Source organism: Neurospora hispaniola (genome assembly GCF_033458365.1).
Source record: "Neurospora hispaniola strain FGSC 10403 chromosome Unknown B0T23scaffold_12, whole genome shotgun sequence".
Taxonomy (NCBI): Eukaryota; Fungi; Ascomycota; class Sordariomycetes; order Sordariales; family Sordariaceae; genus Neurospora; species Neurospora hispaniola.
Window position 1 is genome coordinate 183,458 of NW_026944417.1, and position 12,906 is coordinate 196,363.

Here is a 12,906-nt window from a genome sequence, read left to right on the forward strand (position 1 = left end):
ATTGTTCTGAAGATGCACGCCCATGAAAGCCGCCTCATTGTCTAGCCAGCCGTTGTGCCTGGTTTAGGGGGCTGCAGTATGCGCATGTTCCCTCGACAACCAATGCATGATGCAGGAGGTGTTGACTTCTTGTTGGACTTGATCCACCACTTCGAGTCTTCGGTCATGTACAAATGATTTCCTTTCCATTGTTCGATCAATGCCCCCTATTCACACCATATGGGACACTTGTACACATTATCATTCTCATATTTTGTATCTAAAGGTATCTACCTGTGAACTCCGTTGGATCTCAATGTTTACCGAAGTGTGGGTTGCCCGCTACGCCGAACTCCGTGAACACAGCAAAGGGAACACTTATAAACATGTACTCGTCCACCTGGCCATGCACAATGCGAATACCTTCTGTGAGCAAGCTCGACACAGAAAGTCCTCGCCGAGATTTTGAAAGCAATAAATCGCAAGCGGCCAGTGACTACACTGAAAGGTGACACCGACCACGTCCTTGGCAACCTGTTTCAGCCCATCCAGCCACAAACGCCATCCCGCCCTGGGTCTTCCAACCAAGGGAAGCCTCCATGCAACATGTCTCGCTCGCTTGTCTCTCGCTTACACTACTCGCAAAATCACTTCTCAGCATAAACCGCCTCATATATCTCCGACATCCTCCCACAGACATCATCGAACTCGTCCTCATCCAAGCGACACCACACCTCCATGGTACTCAACCACAATACCTTTTCCAGATCCTTACCCGTCGTCTCAATAATCCACTTTGGATCTCCCCACATGCGCAAAAGCTTGCCCGTCTTCTTGTCCATCTCCACCAGTCCCGTTTTACTGTTGACCACGTCCGAGAAATCCGGTTTGACGCCATTGTGGTGGAAGAACATGATTTTCTTCTCGTCCTGCTTCAACGTGAGGTTACCCACTGTCGACAGCCACGATGAGTCAAACAGATAAGGAGAATGGGTATCGGCGGGAGCGGGATGCTTTGCTTCTTTGGCAGCTTGTTGCAACGCGCGCCAGTCTTCGACGGGATCCATCTGCTTCATGAACATGCCGCGCCATTTGCCGTTGGCGCTGCGACCGTGGGCTTTTGGCATTTTCTTGACGTCATAGAACCCCTTCTTTTGACCTTGGGCGGAGGGGAGCTTGGTCCATTCCATGGGCGGGGAGTAGCCGCCGTGTTCAACGGGCCTCTTGGCGAGCTCTTGGAGGACATACGCCGCTTGGAGGAAGGTCTCCTTGTCGCCCTCTCCCGGTCCGTGCTGCGAGAGTATGGCCATGTAGTGCGTCGGGCCGTGGTAGTTGTAATACGACGCGAGGAGGAGGGTGTCGGCGTGCCGAGCTTTGTCGAGGACGATCATGCCGCTTTCGGAGCTCGCACGGTCGGTGAGTTGCGGGACGGGAATGCTGCCGGCAATTTGATAGAAGTACTTGGAGCCGGAGGGGACCCAAAAGTCGGGCCAAGCAATGAATCCCGTAGACTGGAAGGGCTCGGCGCCCGGAGCAAAGATCTTGTCAGGGTTGTTCGCTATGATGATATCCGCGTCGAGGAAGAGGATGTTCTGAAAAGTGGAGGTGACCATGGCGAGAAATTTCCACTGGAAGCGATCGAACTTGGGCGGACGAGGGTTCAGATGTGCCCAGATATCCTCGAGGTAGATACAGGCCGCGTTGTAATGCGGAACGAGGTTTGCGCAGAGGTTGTCAATCCAAACGGAGGATGAGTCGATGACGATCTGAATGGGAAGCTTGGAGCCGGATTGGCGCGTCATCACGAGCAGAGTGATGACTTGACCAAAGTTGCCCTTGCCGGCTGTTGTCACGATACCGGTCGTGTCGGCATCGTAGGGGAGGTGGTGCGCAAAATCGGGGAGTGTCTTGATGAAAGCAGCGTGAGACTTGCTCAAATCACTGACCTCTTTGGGATTTGGCTTCCAGATCTCAGGGCGAGCACGGTCAAAGTCGGGTACCCAGTTCAAGGCGTCTACCTTTTCCTTGAACGTGAGGGGTGGCGAATGAGGTCGGGCCGCCTCGAGACGGGCAAAGAACTCGACCCAAAAATCATTGGGCTCGTGAGGCAAGAGTCGCAAGCGTGTCGACTCTTCGGCGAGGATGGCCGGGCGGTGGTGGTAAAAGTAGATGACAGTGAAGAGGAGAGGGAGGATCAGGCCAATGTACTTGAGGCCGCTCAAGTTGGGCGAGCTTCCGATCACCATGGTGACACCCGCAAACTTCAAGCGCGAAGCTTGAGTAGCGCTTCCAATTTTGTGGTGTTGAGGAGACGAAAGGTGACGGCGGGGTAATCTCGGTCAATTGGGAGGAAAGATGTTTAGGTGTGGGAGAAAAGAGTGGGCCGATAATCGTCTGACTGCCAAGCAAAGAAGGGAATGGGAAGATTCAGTGGTTGGTTGACACGAGTCTGGACAATGGTAGTTTGGTGTGGCAGAAAAAAAGAAGGATGACGTCAGCCGTCAGATGGAAAGATGGACTTGGTGGTGTGTATGGTTGCTCCCGTGTCTCTTAAGTTCTCCCTTGGGGTCCTTCCACAGGTCCCTTTAAGGTGACTTCCGCTTTGTCTCGCCCTATCTGATTCGGCTTCACGCAACTGCTGGTGGTGGGATTCCCAAGAGCAATCACAACCTAACCTGGGGTAATGAAACCTTCATGAACGGTGGACCCGTCGAAGGAATGGAAACCACATTCCGCACAGTACATGTATGGGCACTATTGTGCAACTTCCCGTTCAACGCGCGTGAAGCATCCAATGATTCCCCTCTGCCAAGTGTTTGGAGAATTTGGAAGCAAACCAAATCTCACCGTCCGGTTGTACGGCAGGCAGTCAGTCACTTGCCCCATTGCAACATCCGCTTACATTGTACGACCCATGCTGATATCTTCCCCTTCTTCAGTGAAACTCAACCTTCTCCTATTCTACAAAGTCATCCTCGGCTCGCCTCTTCAAGATTGTCAAAAATTAGGTCATGATGAGCAGCCTCTCTGATTCCTCTTTCGGAACTTTAACATGGCAACAACGGCTTCGGATGCCAAAACCCGTCGTGGACCAAACAAGCCCTAAATTGGCGTTGGAGTCTGAGCCAGTGGATGTTCTGGCAATTCCCAAGTTCGCACTGTAGCAAAAGCACCAAGCCCAGGCCCTTGGGTTGAGGTGCGGTGAGCACTCTGACATTTATAGGTATACCTCTACCTAAATGTTTCGCTAAGGATAGGGTAGCCTCCGTGGACCGGCCTTTGCTGATGATACCCTAGCAATACGATGTCGATCAGATCATTCAGATGCAAGGTACACGTTTTGCTAGCGCCAACAACATAATTCCAGACCATGAGGGTGAGAATTTTCTACAACTTCAATATTTCTAACTGGCCAGTTGGATCGTACATTAACAGGCTACAAGCTGAGGGTAAAGGGGTATGTTTATCTACCAGGAAGTCACCGCCGCTTCATTGCCGACCACGAATAGTGCTCGTAGATGATCATCAACAGGGATATAGGTCAGGCTCTTCAGCATGGGTTCACTAGGCCCGACGTCACGACAACATTGTGTAGACACTCGACGAAAACGCAACAGGTGTCACTGTTGAAACACAAAAGGCTCACGTGGAATACGAGGTGAAATGCGATCTTATTGTTTCTCCATCCGTTGAGTAGAGGTATTCGAGGTACGTTTGTCTGGCTTGCAATGGCGCCGCCGTTGCGACTTGGACTGTTGTTCCAGTATCTGCAAGTCGATCCCGGGCTGGCTATGTGATCTCCCCATAATCAAGGGCACATATACAGTCGTCGACCTCGTATCTCCTGGAATTCCTCTGGCCCGAGGAATCCTTCGGCCACTTCTCAGGCGGCGGCGACAACGCAGCGTTCCTCTTAAACTTCCTCGCGTCCAGCCAGCTCATGTCCAGAGCTTCAAGGTCCGTACCTGCCCGCCTCTCCTTCGAATTGTTGTCCCACAAGATCATTTCCCACTCGTCGTCCGACTTTTCCTCTTCCAACCAGCGCTTCCACTTCCATGTTTGCTGAGCCATGGAAAGAATCTGAAGAAGCCCCGCCACCGTTGCCCAGCAGTCGTTGGTCGCGTTGTGCCAGGCAAACCCCTTGCTGCCAAAGTCGGAGGAGGCGGACGCCAACGAGACACCGAGCGAGTAGAGCATTTCCTCGGCCTTGTTTCTCGGTCTGCGAAACCGCATATGGAAAAGCCTGAGGAGTTGGAAGTCCCACTGCTCTGCGCCATGGGCGGTGATGTCCACGCCGGCCTCGCGGAAGACCGAGGTCTCCAGTCGGGCGTCCCAGTACAGAACGATGACTTTGCGCTTCTTGCCCGCCGCCGTTTCCTTCCGGGAAAGACGCCTTGTCGACAGCCACTTCATCTTGTTCGTGATGATAGCCATTGCCTTCTCCCTGTTGCAGAAGTAGCTCTTGGCAAAGTAGCAGCTGTAGGGCATTGCCTTGTGGGACTTTGCCTCGACCGTCTGGTGTACGAAGCAACTGTCGGCCGTGAAGTTCTTGTACTTGCGCATGATGCAATGTACAGAGCGGATCTTGGGAAGCGCTTTCTCGACAGTGAACTTGCGTGACGGCGAGCGGTGGTCTCGGGGGTCGTACCAGGACATGCCAACTTCGGACAGCCGCTCGTAGTACGATGCGAAGGAAAGGTGGTCAACACACTCAAAGTCGATCGACACGAGAATTGTGTCTTTGAGCTGGTTGTACATGTCCTTGAGGTCTTGAATGCTGGACACCGAGGGAGGTTCGTAAAGATATTCGTCGACCTGTCTTCCGGTCGGCTGTACTTCCTTTGACGCCATGTTGAGGGAGGAAGGAGGTGTGAGGTAAGATGATGGGGATTTATATAGGAAATCAATCGGTGAGGGTTTCGCCGGTGGTACGAGCAAAGTTTGAGGCTGTCGTGAGGTTGGTTTCGAGTGTTGACAGGGTCAGGTTCAAGTTTGAGTTGGTTGGTAAAATAGTGGAAAAATGGCGAGGAGGATGCGGATGATGGATTTAGAATAGGACGTGGGCTTGCTGATTCCATTTATTTATAAGAAGTTGACTGTACAGATTTTCGCTTGAGGAAATGGAAAGTCAGATCTGAATTTTGGATTATCGGAAGTCCTGGTGCAGGTAAATAAGCAGAGTACGGGTGCTGCTGCGGACTTCGAATTCCATCCCGGCGTTCTTGCGAACCTGATGCTCCTGCATGCAAAGACTGAATATCCTACCGGTATTCACTGTGCTTTGCAACTTCACTTCCTTGAAGCGGGGCTTGTAGGCAGGAGCACCCTTTCTGCCAGCTGCAAGCCGGAGGTGCGGAAGGTGCGGAAATTTCCAATTCACGTCTTCGATGTGCAGGAGAACTCGGGCAAAATACCAAGCACTCTACACTCGCTCGACGAGAAAAAGTTGAACAGTCTTCCTTCCCTTTCTAGACTATCACTGATCTGTAGATACCGAACCTTGACCAGGACTGGAAGGAGCAGCCAAGACTGAACTCGTGAAGACGGGCAGGAACTTCTTTCAAAGAGTCCCTCTCCCATGAGTGCAGCTACATGCATGACTGGCTGCACCCCGTTAAAACTCCGTGCGTACCTAGAGGTATTTATTCCTAAAATATGTGTGAACCAAAGTATTGAAGTACCCCTATGCACATTCCTTCTCACAGATTTCTGATGTCCGTCCAGTTAATCGCCGCCCATCCGGCTACCTTTATTTATGCAGCAGCCTACGTATATCGGACTTGCCTCCTCTTACCTCTTCCAAGACTGCCAGGTTATCACTGAAAAGGAGACAGCTACTTCTGAATTGATGAAATGGTATGAAATCTAGGTCGCTCGCAAGTACCCCCTGCCGTCCAACTTGACAACCCCGACTTTCGGCCTCACAAAGCCCATTCGACGTCTTCCACATATCGTTTCTTGCGTCCTCGTTTGTTCCTTCTCGGCGCCTTGTGAGACCAGTCGTTGTGGTTCGAATTGTGGGCCTTGACGGTGACATCGGAGTGCTCGTGCTCTTCGTCTTTGTCTGCCATATTCGGCCAACCACGTCCGCAATCACGATCATCCTGAGCATCCTCAAAACCGTTGTTCTGATCTGGGCTGTCCATGTCGTCAGGCCAACCACTGCTCGTGTTGTCACCCGAGCTGTCCTTGGAACTCTGGCTCCAGTCGTCGAATCCGTCCATACCCTCCGGCCACCCAGTGCCGGAGCTGTCGCTTGGTGTTGATGCCGATGGTTCGAGCTTCAAGTTCGCTATCTTATCGGCAAGAAGTCTGGACGTCGAGTTGGAGGAAGTGTCGATCTCGGCCTGAGTCGGATTCCAGGACGTTTGTTCCTGCCCTTCGCGCTTCCAGTTGTCCCATCCACGTCTCTGGTATGTCTTGCCCTTTCCTCTGCCCTTTGCCTTTGGCTTTGAAATAGGTGCCATTGCCAAGTTCCGTTGGTGAATAGCCGGATCAACCCACCCGAACGAGATGGGGGCAAGGTCGGCCTTGTTGTCGAACCAGGTAACCCATTCGGCTTCGGTCATCAACATGAACCGCAGAAAAGCAATCAACTGGACGACGGTGTCATTGCACCCATTGTGTAACGGCAGGCCCGTACCCAAAGCGCCTAAGGAGCTGAAGGCCTTTTCGCCCTTGGTTTTCGCGTTCTTGGAGTTTGGGTTGTCGTGGAACCGAGCACGGAATGGATACCAGATTTGGATATCCCACAACTCGATACTGGGGCACAGAGTTGCCAGATCAAGGCCACCATGGTAGAACGTGGACTCCTCGCAATGTGAGTCCCACACAATGACCTTGATGTTGCGGGTTATACCCGCGGCCTTCTCCTGCTCTGTCAAGTTCTGTATTGAAAGGTCCTTGACGATTTCAGCAAGGCGTCCCATGGTTTCGGCTTTGGTAAGGAACGTCGAGTCGACGAAGCGACAGTGGTATGGCCTTACGTGGTGAGCACGGCCAGGGTCCAAGTGGGCGTGGCGATGGTAGGGTGCCTCGCAAGTCTCCTCCGTCTGCTGGCAGCACAAGACAACCCACAAAATCAGGTCGGATCCAAACCTGGAAGATATCTTGAGGATATGTTCAGTGAAGGGGTACTTCCGCCGTTGGTCGTACCCTATAGTACCTCTAGGTACCTAGGTACTTTTCATGTTTGAATGAGATTTCACCGGGACTGCAAGCACCGCACAAATGAGAGAGAAGGATTAGAGGTATATAAAAAGCACGCCGTATAAAAGTAACATGAAGCCAGTAACACGATAGGGGATGAAGGTATTCACCTAGAGGTATTCTGGAATCAACTGTAGTCCAGTTCTTGAAGTACCATTCCTCGTTTCTCATCCATCCGGCCCTTCTCTCATGTCTAAATTTCCTATTATCCCCCTGCAGAATTGTCCTATGTCTCTGTAAGCCTCTATTATCCATCGCTGACAAGATCGGGGACGTGATCCTCACGTTGAGATGTCTATACCTGCCGTACTGAGCCTCAGCGGCGGTAGGCCTCCTTGTTGAATTTCTTCTTCTTTCCACGGCGCAAATGATGGACGGTCTGCCACTCGTTGTGCTCTGAACCGCGACCGACAGACATGGAGGCGGAAGGGACATTCTCATTGTTGATGTCAGTCTCGGTCCGTCCGCTTGAGCCAACGGTGGAGATATTCTCCGGATAGTCCATGTCTGTGGGCCATCCCGAATCGTCGGCTGGTATACTTCCATCCTCCAAATCATCGACTTCGCTCACGCCATCAGGCCATCCCATGAATTTGTCCGAGGCATCACTCCGGTCATTCATTTCGGTAGGCCATCCGGAGAAGTTGGCTGTAAGATCACCCGAATCATTACTCGACGGGCTGGAACTGTCTGGCCAGCCGCTACCAGAACGATTTACCCAATCATTGCTAGTACCATATGTCCCGTCGGCGGTCCAAGTGTCGACGGGCCATTCAATGTTGGAGTTGTCGACCCAGTCATCGTTTCTGTCCCAGGTGTTACTGCAACTGCTCGTTGGCTCGGCCGGGCATGCTCCTTGTCCGAAACTTCTGCAAGATGTCGCGTTGTTCACGTCCAGAGGCGCTGGCTTCGTCGTGTAGGTCGTCTTTGGAGGTGATTCCCATTTTGTGGCTGTGTCCTTTCTGGGCTCTCTGGTGTTGTAGCTTTTCCCACCCCGAGGCTTTCCGCGGCCCTTGTCCTTCAGCTTGGGCGTGGGGCTCTGGGCGATGTTGTGCTGGTAAATGGTTTTGTCAACCCAGTTAAAGGACATGGGCGTTATATCAACCTTCTCATCCAGCCAAGCACCCCACTCAGCTTCTGTTATCACTATGAACTGAAGAAACGCGAGAACTTCTGCAACCGCGTCGTTAGTTGCGTTATGGAGAACGGTCGATGACTGTCCCTCGGAATCCAGCGCTCCCACGACGCCCAAAGACGCAAAAACAGTCTCGCCTGCTGTCCGGTAATGGGGAAAGCGAAGGCGGAAGGGCATCCATATCTGGAAGTCCCACATTTTGAGGTTCGAGCCGAGGTCGCCCAAGTTGAGTCCAGCGCTAAAGATCTTCTCTTCCATCTCCGCACACCAAACAATGATCCTGACTTGCCGCTTGACACCCCTTTTCTTCTCATCACCGGTGAGGTTGCTGACCGTAGCCTGCCTTATGGCATCCTTCAAACTTTCCACCCCCTGCTCCTTGCTGAGGCTGATGGTCGACCTTGCAAACGAACAGTGGTAGGGCCGCGCTTTGTGCGGCGCTGGGGCCTTGTTGGGCTTCTTGGTGTTCTTGACGTGGAAGAAAGCAGGGCAAGTCCTCTCTGTGATCCCCTTCCACTGGTCAATGACAATGTGGTCGGCGGTGATGTTCTTTGCAATGGTTTCGAGACTGTGGTTCGAGGTTGCGCCGTTTGATGTCTTGCTTTGTCGAGGATCATAAGTGGCAATCCCGATTTCCGACATCTTGCCGTAAAAGTCCTGTCCGAACTCTTTGCCCAAGTGGTCGACGCACTCGAAGTCGACCGCAATGATCACTACATCCTTGATCTGGTCACGGAAGTCCTGAAGATCACTGAACGAGTAAACGGCGGGAGGGCTTGATGCGCCGATTCGACCTGGAATACTGAGACCTTCATCGAGGTCGCAGGAGTCCGAGTCCCATTTCGAATCCATAGTGAAAACCATGTTGAAGAGTGTTGACTGTTGATGTTGCTGTCTGCCTTGAAAGTTTAATTTAGACTGGATGTAAAGGGTGTTTGGAAATAAAAGTGTCGAGAAGGAAAAACTGAAGGTCCAGTCGTTTTATAGGATTACGGGAGAGAAAATCGCCAACCACGAGACCTAGTGAATGTCATCAAAATCTTAAGGTTCTATTCCAGGTCGAGCCTGAATGCCGTCGGATGATTCGGTTAAGGTTCAGTGATGGTTTCGTGCGAATAATTCGGTCAATGCCGTACAAACCTTCATCCTTCACCAGACCTTCTAAGGCGTCTACTGCTCCTGTGTGGACTTGAGACAGAGTAGTATGTGTCGTGGAACTATCTATCCACGCTCTATATAGGTACCTAGGTAGGTAGATCAGCCGTCTATGCTAAGAGCCTTAACTGCCCCTGTGTATTTATTGTTTTTCTATGTCTATAGAGGTTAGGTAATTTTATGTTATGTCGGGATTAATGGATGTTAAAAGAGTTTCAAAAGTATGTACCTACAAGATGTAGAGGGAGTTGTAGATATGAGAGATAGGAGGCTTGGCTACTTCTGAGTACGAGAAGATACCTTATCTTGAGTCTATACAATCTGAGATAAAATAGACCATACTATGTATGAACGCATAAAAGTATTATAGTTATAAGCGTATGTATAAACAACTTCGTTGGGTAGAGGTAAGATAATACTGAATGTGGAAGTACCTGTGAATACTGTTAAGCGGAAATCCCTATTAATTTGTACGTTCTACCGGGAGGATACCTAAGCTGGACGACCTTATAATACCCTAGATATTCGCACCGAAGACCCGATGATCGAAGTCACCTTAACCAAAGCTCTTACCCCAACTATCACGCAAGCCCAGGGATTTTCCTCAACCCCTCCTCCCGCTTCGCAGCCTTATTCATCCGCTGTCTTTGCTTACGGGATAGGCCACCATGCTTTGTCACTTTTTGATCTTCCTTCTCCGCAGACGTCTGAATTCCAGTTGGACCACTTGATTTTTGCACAGTGGAAGGTTGAAAATTCATTTTATTGACCGTCTGGGAGAGGCTGGCGACTTCATTGGCTGTTTCAGGTGCGTTCTGGTGATTGCAAGTAGAGGTAGAGGTAGTTGTGACGGCACAGTTACCTCCCCCTCTAGGACCACGGGTATTGCTGTGATTGGCGTTATGAAAATTGCCCTGTTGGCATCGTTTCTCATGCTTCGCATGCCTTCCCTTTCCCCACTGCCAGATCTTCTGGCGTCCGGCGTTCGGGCTCAAGCTAAAGTTGTAGTCGTAGATTCCTTGATCCACCCAATCAAACGAGATTAGAGCGAGGTTAATCCTATCATCGAACCACGCTACCCATTCGCCGCTCGTTAAGACCTTGAATCGCAGGAAAGCCAACAATTGTGCGACTGTGTCATTTGTCGCATTGTGAAGGATTGTTGTAGGCTTTCCCTCATAGTCTGTCGCCCCGAGAACCCCCAGGCTAGCAAAGGCATCCTCTCCCTTTGCTTTACCATTGTTCTTGCCGTTGTTCAAGCGGATGCGGAAAGGCGACCACGCCTGGAGGTCCCAAGCTTGGATATCACTGCCGAGTCCGTGGAGGTGGATGCCAGCCTGTCGAAAGATTCTGTCCTCAAGTCCCGAATCCCAAAAGAGAATTCTGACTTGTCTTTGGTCTCCGTTTGCCCTTTCCTGGGCAGTCAGGTTCTGGCTTGTGAGGCTTTGGAGTACGGCCTTCAACTTTTTGAGTGATTGTTCACGGCCGAGGATCGTCGACCTGGTAAACTGACAATGATACGGTCTAGCGGTGTGGGGGGTTCCGGCCTTCGTTTTTCGGTTTCTGTGCCAGAAGGCCTTGCAGGTTGTTTCAGTTTCATGCTTCCACTCTTCTACAAGAAGGTGGATAGCGGTTGTTGATTTTGCTAACTCCTCAAGAATGGTGTTCGAAGTTGAAGTATTGGTGGTTGTTCCAGAGGGGGAAGGATGACCTCGGGGGTCGTAGATGGCCAGCCCGATTTCCGACATCTTCTCCAGCTCGGTCCCGATGTGGTTGTCCACAGTTTCGAAGTCTGTGGCGCAGAAAATGGCCTGCTTCAAAGACTCCTTGAAGGACTGCAAGTCGTCGAAAGAGTAAACTAGAGGGGGCGCCGGTGTGGTCTTGCTATTGCGCGGCGCCACAATATCGATGTCGCTGTCTAGGAAGTCGGAGTCCGAGGAGTACATGATTAGGTAGGTACGTAGGCAGAGATAGAGGTAGTTTGACTTTTGTCGGCTTGTAGTGGGCTAGGTCTGAGGCGGGTGACTTGTGCGCGATGAAGAAAAGGAAAAGGAAGTTGAGCGAAGGGGTAAAGGACCTGCAGGCTTTATAGGAGTAGAGGTGTCCGGAAAGGAAAGAAATAGTTGACGAGACAGACAGCGGAGTGAATGACTGTGATCGTAAAGGTTTGAGGTGGAGGCACTCACAGCAACCTGCACTGAAAAGCGTGCCGGCAAGGTTCGTGACAGCCTCATGGCCAATGTGGTAAATGGTAACTTGACCCTTCATGTTTTCAGGAACCTGAAGTTTTAACTCCACCCACATCCATTACAGGTACGTAGTTCATCAAACCTTCCAGGTTTATTCCAGGTTGTTTTTGCGTCCTTTGTGCCAATAGGCTCGACAGGTTGCCTCGGTCTCGTGTTTCCACTCATCAACCAAAACATGGTGCGATCATAAGTCTTCCCAAGTCCTCGAGGTGCGTGTTGGACTGGGAGGTGGTAGAAGTGGTTTCAGATGTTGCGCAGGGACTAGAGGTAATCTATGGGTCGTAAATCGCGACTCCAATTTCGGACATCTTGTCTACGTCGGTTCCGACGTAGTTGTCGACAGTCTCCAAGTCGACGGCACAGATGATTATCTACGTGCCATTATGATGCCTTGAAAGCCTCCAAATCCTTGAAACAGTAGATCGAAGGAGGTGGAGGTGTGGTCTTACTCTTACGAGGCGCCAACCCCTCGTCGTCGCTGAATCCGCCTAATGGCCTTCAACCCTTCAAGCGACTGACCATGAACCAAAATCGTTCACCTCGTGATAATGAAGCGGCACTGATACGGTTGCGTCTTGTGAAAATTTCCGGTCTTCTTCCGGTCTCGATGCCAAAATGTTTTGCATGTTGTCTTCGTCTCATGCTTACCTAAAGTCCAGGAGCCGATCGGCCCTTGGACTGGTGGAAGCGGCTGCCCTGGTTCGGCCGAGTCGACCTCTCGTGGAGGCTCCTGGGCCTCATGTTGAAGTTGTGGTCAAAAATTGACGCATTTAGCCAGTCGAAGGCCAAAGGAGAGGAGTCAATGTATTTCACGAACCAAGAAATCCACTCTGCCTCCTTCATGGTCAAAACCCTCAAGAGGGTAAGCAACTGTGCCACACAGTCGTTGGTGGCATTATGTAGGTTGAAGCCCTCGCCCAGGGTACTGAGCGACGAAAAAACCTCTTCCCCCTTGCTCTGCGCTTTGTGAAACCGGATCTGAAAGACCGACCACAATTGGAGATCCCAGATTGTCACATCTGAGCCAGTAGCGGTCAGATCCAGACCGCCGAGATGAAAAACTGTCTCTTCCATGTGTGCAGCCCAGTAGAGGTGTTCTCATGATCCTTCACGAGGGCATAGTCTTGGGTTTGTGAGACCTGGTACTTGAAGAAGCTTTGTGGAAAACGGCAAGCTTGT

At 51.3% G+C, this 12,906-nt stretch overlaps 5 protein-coding genes across 5 annotated transcripts; all 5 read right to left on the reverse strand.

Moving 5' to 3' along the window:
• Positions 1-231: 231 nt before the first annotated feature.
• B0T23DRAFT_390840 (nucleotide-diphospho-sugar transferase) lies at positions 232-2,517 on the reverse strand. Its single transcript, XM_062837904.1, has one exon. It carries the CDS (start codon positions 2,223-2,225, stop codon positions 627-629), a length of 1,599 nt encoding a protein of 532 aa, XP_062687967.1. The 5' UTR covers positions 2,226-2,517; the 3' UTR covers positions 232-626.
• A 1,251-nt stretch (positions 2,518-3,768) lies between these two features.
• B0T23DRAFT_400202 (uncharacterized protein) lies at positions 3,769-4,830 on the reverse strand (the record flags this gene model as incomplete). Its single annotated transcript, XM_062838472.1, has 1 exon — positions 3,769-4,830. One exon carries the CDS (start codon positions 4,828-4,830, stop codon positions 3,769-3,771), a length of 1,062 nt encoding a protein of 353 aa, XP_062687968.1.
• A 1,070-nt stretch (positions 4,831-5,900) lies between these two features.
• B0T23DRAFT_433244 (uncharacterized protein) lies at positions 5,901-6,908 on the reverse strand (the record flags this gene model as incomplete). The annotated part of the gene is made up of 1 exon (XM_062840426.1): positions 5,901-6,908. The coding sequence occupies one exon, from the start codon at positions 6,906-6,908 to the stop codon at positions 5,901-5,903; it is 1,008 nt and encodes a 335-aa protein (XP_062687969.1).
• A 596-nt stretch (positions 6,909-7,504) lies between these two features.
• B0T23DRAFT_327677 (uncharacterized protein) lies at positions 7,505-9,187 on the reverse strand (the record flags this gene model as incomplete). Its single annotated transcript, XM_062835636.1, has 1 exon — positions 7,505-9,187. One exon carries the CDS (start codon positions 9,185-9,187, stop codon positions 7,505-7,507), a length of 1,683 nt encoding a protein of 560 aa, XP_062687970.1.
• Positions 9,188-10,059: 872 nt separating this feature from the next.
• On the reverse strand, positions 10,060-11,424 carry B0T23DRAFT_400205 (uncharacterized protein; the record flags this gene model as incomplete). The annotated part of the gene is made up of 1 exon (XM_062838473.1): positions 10,060-11,424. One exon carries the CDS (start codon positions 11,422-11,424, stop codon positions 10,060-10,062), a length of 1,365 nt encoding a protein of 454 aa, XP_062687971.1.
• Between the last annotated feature and the right edge of the window lie 1,482 nt (positions 11,425-12,906).

Excerpts from the sequence above, each read along its gene's own strand:
- B0T23DRAFT_390840 (XM_062837904.1), bottom strand. The coding sequence starts at position 2,225 with ATGGTGATCGGAAGCTCGCCCAACTTGAGCGGCCTCAAGTACATTGGC.